At 33.1% G+C, this 8,042-nt stretch overlaps 1 protein-coding gene across 4 annotated transcripts; it reads left to right on the top strand.

The window, feature by feature from the left end:
* The first annotated feature begins 1,442 nt into the window (after positions 1-1,442).
* LOC120079489 lies at positions 1,443-7,218 on the top strand. Of its 4 annotated transcripts, none has more exons than XM_039033691.1 (7): positions 1,453-1,852; positions 2,326-2,670; positions 2,779-2,953; positions 3,071-3,324; positions 3,500-3,607; positions 4,059-4,328; positions 4,896-7,218. In XM_039033691.1, exons 4-7 carry the CDS (start codon positions 3,271-3,273, stop codon positions 5,016-5,018), a joined length of 555 nt encoding a protein of 184 aa, XP_038889619.1. In that variant the 5' UTR covers positions 1,453-1,852; positions 2,326-2,670; positions 2,779-2,953; positions 3,071-3,270; the 3' UTR covers positions 5,019-7,218. The 4 variants fall into 4 exon arrangements, 1 of the variants encoding a protein (XP_038889619.1); XR_005482246.1 differs by having other exon boundaries at positions 1,455-1,852; positions 4,059-4,311; XR_005482244.1 differs by having other exon boundaries at positions 1,443-1,595; positions 4,059-7,218.
* The last annotated feature ends 824 nt before the right edge of the window (positions 7,219-8,042 follow it).

Below are 8,042 nucleotides of genomic sequence, written 5' to 3'. Positions count from 1 at the left end.
AAGAACAAGAGAAGAACCTCAACGTTCTACATCTATAATTAGTACTTCTTCGACTTCAAGGTGAGATGGAAGTAGTAGTTCAATTGCTCTTGTTAATAGGAAAGAACGATATCTCAAGTTTGAAGAGTTCGTTAGTAATGTTGAAAATGATATTGATAATGTCAAATCAGAGTTGGATCATTATTTGGATGAGTCTCTTCTATCACAGTCGAATAACTTTAACAATTTGCAAAGGTGAAAGTTGAATGGAGTGAAATATCCTGTTTTGTATCAAATTGCAAAAGATATTCTAGTCGTTCCCGTCACTACTGTTGCTTCTGAATCTGCATTTAGTATTGGTGGTAGACACGTAGGTCCACATTGTTCTCAAATTCATGAAAATTTATTGAAAGCTTTGATGTGTACTTTGGTTATGGGCAGAAGGTATGAATTAGTATTATTGTTTAATTTATTTAATAATTTTTTATTATTTACAATTTGAGATCTAATTTTCCTTTTACATGTCTTAAATAGATAAGCATACTCCTATAGATGCTAAAGTTTTGGAAAATGTTCTTGAGGATCAAGATACAGATGATGTAAGTTATAAGTTCGTGTATTATTATTATTATTATTATTTTAATATTGATTTATATCAATATATATAATATTTGTGTTTTTTTTCAGGAATCATCCCTTACAAAGTTGGATGAAATTCGTTGATGGCGGCTTGGTTTGACTATGTTATTGTCATGTTGTGTCTTAAACAAATATGTTGTTGTTGTCATGTTGTAACTTTTCTTAAAATAATTATGGAAGTATGTTTTTATTATTTAAGTTTAAGTTGAATTTTAATGAGAATAATTGATAGATTATGAATTGATGTTTTTATTATTTAAGTTTAATTGAATTTTAATGAGAATTATTGATGGATTATCAATGGATGTTTTTATTATTTATGTTTATGTTGATTTTTAATGAGAATAATTGATGGATTATGAATGAATGTTTTTAATAGAAAAATTGATGATATTTTATCGAAATTTGCACTAAGAAATGTTGCGTTTCAATTAAAATTGCATTGGAAAAATCTATATTTGATTAGAAAAAAAAAATAAAGGATTCCCCGGGAAATCCCCGCCCCGTTCCCCGTGGGGAAATTCGCGGGGACGGGGACGGGGATGGCTTCCCCGTCCCCCATCCCCGTCCCGTGGACATCTCTATCTGTCACTACTACCCGCTCCACCTTCTGTCACTTACCTCCATCGACTGCTACACGTTTGGTCGTCGATTGTCGGTACTTTTCTCTCTTTATCAATTGATTATTGAGGACAAATATGGAATAAAAAATAATTAAAAATCCAAATTTGAAGTTTTTATCACATTTGTAAATATCAAAGGTAGGTTACACCTACAAAATAGCATTTTATTCTCATTGTCAACCATTGCCATTTCCCATTTTTCTAATTCCAAATATTTCCCTAAATCAATTATTTGTTTTATATTACAAATATGTTCCTAATGCCTGAAAAAGCTCGTGTCGCCTGTAATGCCCTTTCCACTAACCGATGATCATGTATCAACTCTCCATAACTTGCAGGCTCAAGCTCCAATCTGTAAGCGCCTATGGCAACTCCTCTAATCAATGCTCTTTTTTTCCCTTTCTACCTTCTTCCACAGTATATGAAGAGGCTTTTCCAGCCAACTTAACCAATGCTTTTCCTTGCAACCGAAGCCAGTCCACTACCCAGTACCTGAAACTCTGCTTCTTTTTCCTTTTAGTTCCTTTCTCCTTCATATTTTTCTTTTTCTTTCTCCCCACTCAATTTTTCCTATATTACTTTCCGTTGTGGATCTTATGAGTTAAGTGAAGGTAAAGCCAATTTACAAGTGGATGTGCCATATGTTTGGAATATTTTTTTCCCTTCTAGCTTGTGTTCTGCATTTATGTTGTTAGAACTGTTTGTTTGAGCTAATTTGATCAATCCATTTAGCAGAAATGTGAATCCTGTTGTGAGTGTTAATATTTCTGTTTAAGATGCTTCTTCGTTTGTATAAAGCTACCTCTGAATCAAAGGTAGGGAACAGGTTATAACCTGTTCCATTTTTTTTGTATATTCCTAATACTTTCGTACGAATTGGTACGTGTAAACGTTTAATGGGGCTTGGACTCAAGACGTTGTTGTGGTACTCTAAAGTATCATTGGAATAAAAAGCTTGAGCTGATAGATATTGTATTCAATTAAATGGATGTTCTTGGCAGTTTGTTTTTTTGCAACTACCAAAAGTTTCTCGTTGTAAAACAACTTTTGTCTTGTGGGGAATAACTCTTTCCTTGACTCTCAGATACTTTGCTTGTGCTTTGTGAACTTACTGTACGGCTTATATACCTCCACACAAACGTCATTCAAGGGATATGAAGAATCGGTCTCCTACTCCAGAGTCGCTCGCTCCTCAATTCAACAGAAAATTGAATTCGAAACCAACTCCTTATGACATCCGAGAGTTTTATGCGAGGCCAACTTTTGTCAATGCCGATGGGGCTATATGGAAATGGTTTACCATTGGTAGTTCTGATGATGGTAACTAGTTTCCCCCTTGTGTTCATCTTGAACCATTTTCTGCGCCGTCCTTTGAACTTCGATGGGGGTGAAAAACCTCTAGTTTTGGTGAACTCTAATATATCACAAGGTAGTAGAACTATGTCATGGAGTTTCTCTTTGTTGCTGTATGTAATTGGTACTTCCTGTTGATGAATAAACAACTTAATGAAAAATAAAGCATTTGATTTGTTGATAGTGGTTATAGGGACTAGAGAAGAGGAAGAAGTCGTAACAGGACCATGGTTATCTATTGTAGACAATCTACTGCCAGAATTACTTTTATCGGTTCAACACGTAAAAAATGAACTGTATCAAGATGAGGATGTGAAGCCGAAATTGGTAGCTAGGGTTGGAAAATTTCTCTTTCATGGGTAAGCAATCTCTTGTTTGTTAACAAAACCTACCATACGATATTTGCTATTGTAACTGCTGTGAGAGATGTTGCTTTTGCTTTTGTTTAGAAGATAGTTATTACCTTTGTTATGCAGGATATCTAGAATTGACATAAATAAGCTGCCTACTGAAAGGACATTGAGACGGCTGAAGGGCATGTTTTATACGAATGTCTTGGACACTTACATGGAAAACATTACAGAAAAAGTAATTCCACTGATTGGAGTAGAGTTTGAAAAGGAAAAACATACATATCTTGTCAAGGTAGTTGTTTTGATTTGCAGATGAGTATGGTATGTGTGCAAGGATTTTCGCTTTGCCCCTGTTGAATAATCTTGAACTTTATAAGGTAAACTTTTGNCCATTGTTTTGGGGAGAATAGTCTATCCATGATTTTAACAAAATTCATTTCTAAACAATGTCGTTTCTACTAATGACATTACAGCTGTTAGCTCTTCCACATATTTTACTACTCTAAGTTGCAATTTCACAGTTGCTCAGCATATTTTCCATTCATTTTGTAGGTTGAACTCGACCAAGTGCGCCATATGGTTGCAGATATTTCGTGCCTGAAACAGAATATTGATATGAGGGTGATGCTATACTCCACGAAGACTTTAAAAAAGCTTACAGTAAGCCCCCTAAATCAAAGTAGTCAAAAGCCATATGTAGAAATTCATGGTTTTCTTATAACAAATAGTGCCTTTTTTTCTCATTTGTTTTCTAACAGTCTTCATAATTTCGCCAACTAAGCTAAGCATGTGAATCCTCTAGAAACATTTTATTGATTGAAAAGCATTATTGGTCCCATACATTCATCAAAGAAACAAATTAGTTTATATACTTTTATTTTTGTTACAGCTTGGTCTCTTAACTTTACCATGTATCAATTTGGGTTGTCTAGTTTCCAAAGCCCCTAGCTCCCTCTATCTGTAGCCACCTTCCCAAGCAAGTACTATATTATGAACACAATATTTTCCTAGAAATAGTACCTTCCAAGCCAAAAGGAGCATGCACCTGGACTTATAAATCTAATATTTTTTGTAAAATAAATTCAGACCCACCTTAAATTTTGTATGCTAGGATGATGAGATGGAAGGCATCGTAGATCTTATAAATTCTTCAGTTTTAGACCCAGATGTGATGGGCAGCTTAAGATGGCCTCTGAGAAAAGACACCTCTGGGGATAGATTCACAGTGGTTGAAGTTTGGCACATTGTTTCCAAGTCTTATGTAAACCCATTTGTGAAGCTCAATCTAAGACATGCCGATCGATATCATCTCAGGACCTCGATTGGTGAAGCGTCAAACGAAGTTACTTTGAAGCTAAAACAAGGTACTTCCGAACTACTGGTAAGCATCCTCCATAACTGGCTTCCTCAGTTTCACACAAATATGGTTTTTGCCTAAAAAATGCTGCTTTTACGTTTGATTGTTAAGCTTCTGTTTGCTAACTATTTTGTTTTTTATTTTAAAAAATAAAGCCTATTCTTTCACATTTTCTTAGGATGGTTTGCATGTGAGTTGAATTCTTAGCCACATTCCAAATTCGAAAAACAAATTTTTAAAAATTACTTTTTTTAGATTTTAAATTTTGGCTTCGTTTTTTAGAACATGGGTAAAAAGTAGACAATAAAGGAAGAAATCTAGAGGTAGCAGAAGTGTTTGTAGGTTGAATTAAATGTGTATTATAGCTATCATTTGATCACTAAACAACAGAGTTCTCTATATTTATATACTGATATGAGTTCAATTTTGTGTAGTTGACAAGAATATCTTTTATTTTAATTGATGTGGGGCTATGTAAATAGTTGTTTGTTTCTTTCTAATGAAATGTTTGGATATAATACTGATTTTGTGTGAGCTGAAATGTTGGCAGATTATTGTTTTTCATTATTTTGTTTGTACTTTTCTTTGCAGAGAGAAAAAGTTGAGTATGGTGAAATATATAATATGCTTAGTGACTACCTAAAGCTATTTTGGAACCATTTCGTATGCTCTGCATCATTTTATCTCCATTGGTTTCCACATGATGTAGTTTGACGTGAGCACATGATTTTTAATTATTACTTTTGAAATGTTTAGATACAATATATTTTTGTGGTATTCGAGTTGTTTTTTTGAAGCATTGTATCTTTAAATTCTCGTTTGCACTCAGTTTAGTTAGTTTTAGGGTAGTTTGGGCATTTTCTGATTATTATTTTCTTTTATTTAAATTTATTTTGTTGTTATTATAATTTTGAAACCTTTTGTGATTTTTTCAAATAAAACTTTAAAATTTGTTATTTTTCTTGTCAATTCTTTAATTAACATCTCTGAGCTCTGAGCTCCAAATCTTCGGAATAAATACCCTCTCGAATGTGATCTACTTCCTTTTTTCCCGAAATTATAATTGTAACATTGATTAATGGTTATTCATTACTGTAAGAATTCCCTTTTATAAAGTGATTTTTCATTGAGAGAAAAACACTTAAAGAATACAAGGTGATACAAAAAACTAACTCAATTAAAAGTAGCCAAAATTGAAAACAGGCTTCAATTATGTAAAAATGAGAATGGAACTTAACAAGAGCCTACACAGGCCCTTGGTTCTCTCGAGGCCTCGAAATACGATTGTTCTTCTCAAACCAAATATCCTATAACATTGCACATACCTTTGCGAATCCACAAAAATCTCCTTGCAGAAGAGTTGAAAAAGAATTCCTTGACCTGGTTAATGGTGTTCATTGTTTTCCTATTAGTTAATGAAAAAAAAAATAAGATCGTAAGAAAGGAGTTCTCGATGGATAGAATGTATACTAAGATTGTAAGATAGAGTATTAAAAAAGGACAAAATACATTTTTAGTCCTTGAAATTTGGACCTAGTGTCTATTTGGTTCTTGAAGTTTCAAAATGAACAATTTTAATCCTTGAGATTTGCAAAATGGTTTTAAATGGTCGCTAGGCTCTTTGCCCATTAGTCAACTAATTGTGAGATGAGGTAGATGTTAATTTTTTGCTGATTGTGAGGGTGATTTGGCAAATAACTAATAATTATTTTTTTTGTTAATCTAAAATTCCTTTTGTCTCCCCTTTCCCCTCTCTCACTTTTTTTTTCTTTGTTACAGCCCTTCAAATAATTAAAGACTTCTATCATTGTCCATCAATGTACCACTACTGATAGTCAATCACTGTCTATCACAGTCAATTACTCTCTATCAATGATAGAAAATAATAGATAGTGATATTCTTTAAATCAGTCTACCACTATTGATAGTCAGTGATGGTGTTCTGTCAGTGTCTATCAATGATAGAAAGTTATGTATATTAAATTGTCCAAATAATTCTTTAAATCAACCTACCACTATTAATAATCAGTGATAGTCTTCTATCATTAATAGAAAGTGATAGGAAGTGATATTCTTTAAAACATTGGCCAACCCTTTTGAAAAAGACAATTTGCTACCATTTTATATAAGAGAATTTCATTAACTGATATCATATTCTATGTAAGATAATTTAGATTGTATCATTATGTGCATCAAATTGTCCAAACAATTTTTTAAACCAGTATACCACTACTGATAGTCTTTCAATCACCGTATACCAATGATAGAAAGTTATACATTTTTATCACTGAATAGTCAATGATAGTCTTGTATGTGATAGTTTTCTATTACTATCTATTAATGATTGAATATGCCTGAAATTTGTATATCTTGTCAACTTTTTTAATCAGTCTACCACTGATATTAAATGACAATCTTCTATCACTGATGTGATTTAGTTAGTTGAGACAGGTTGGTTAGTTGTTTTAAATCCCTTGTTTTCCCTTAGTATGTGTTTGTTACTGTTTTATTATGTTTTAGTTACCAACTATGCTTTTCTGGTTAATTGTTTGTATTCAAGACTCATTATATAAGCTGGTCTTTGTTTAATAAAACCATCCTATTGAGTTTTTTAACGAGAAGTTGAGTGAGGCTTGTCCAAAATGGAGTACGTACGAAAAAGAACTTTATTCTCTCGTGAGAGCTCTTAAGGTTTGGGAGCACTATCTGCCAAACGACAAAGTGACAACAGCAAAACACAGAGTTGTATACCCCATTGCATATTCCCAGAGAACCTTAGAATTCAGCGAGGGTTTGATTTTGTGCTTGTAGTGGTTGATTGGCTCAATAAGATGTCTCACTTTTTTCCTTGTAAAAAAGATTTGACGCCATATATGTTGCTAACTCTTTTTAAAAAAAAGAATTTGTTCGTCTACATAGCATCCCTAAATCAATTGTATCTGACTGAGATGTCAAGTTTTTAAGCTATTTTTGGAAGACTCTTGGGAAGAAGTTTCAAACAGCATTGAAATTTGAGTGGAGACAACCCCAAGCAATGGGACCCAGTATTGCCACAAGTCGAATTCACGTACAACCACATAAAAAATTGTTCTACAGAGAAGTCTCCATTTGAGGTGGTGTATACTAGGTTTCCTTCACTTACTGTGGACATTACCAATTTACCTTCTATTTATTTTAGTCAAGAAGCTGATGTTATGACAAACTGGATTGTTGATTTACACAAGGATGTGAATGATCTTTTGGAAAAGATTATCTTACAGGGATCAAGCTGACAGTAGAAGGTGTTTTAATTAGTTTTAGGAAGGCAACTTCGTTATGGTGCATTTGAAGAAAGGTCGTTATCTAGCGGGCACTTAAAACAAAATAAAACCTCGCTGCATTCTATCGTTTTGTGTTCTTAAAAGATATGGTCATAATGCTTACAAAATTGAACTCTCATGATCTCAAAATTAATCCTATCTTCATTATTATGGCTGACTTATCTGCATATTTTGCCCCTTTTAGTTTTTCTCTATCTTGACTCAAGGATGAATTTAATTTTTAGTAGGAGGGAATTGAAGGGATTGAATCTAGCAGCGAAAGCGAGTCATCATTTTTGCATTTATTTTTGAGCAATTAAAATACAAAAAAGAAAAAAACGATAAACAAATTTATAGAAGTTAAGCATAAACTTTAAGGGAAAAAGAGAAATTACCTTTGAAGAACACTTCTCCCAAAAAACTTCTCCTTCCTCCTAGT

The sequence above is a fragment of the Benincasa hispida genome, chromosome 6 (assembly GCF_009727055.1).
Source record: "Benincasa hispida cultivar B227 chromosome 6, ASM972705v1, whole genome shotgun sequence".
Taxonomy (NCBI): Eukaryota; Viridiplantae; Streptophyta; class Magnoliopsida; order Cucurbitales; family Cucurbitaceae; genus Benincasa; species Benincasa hispida.
This window is presented reverse-complemented; position numbering and strand designations above follow the sequence as displayed.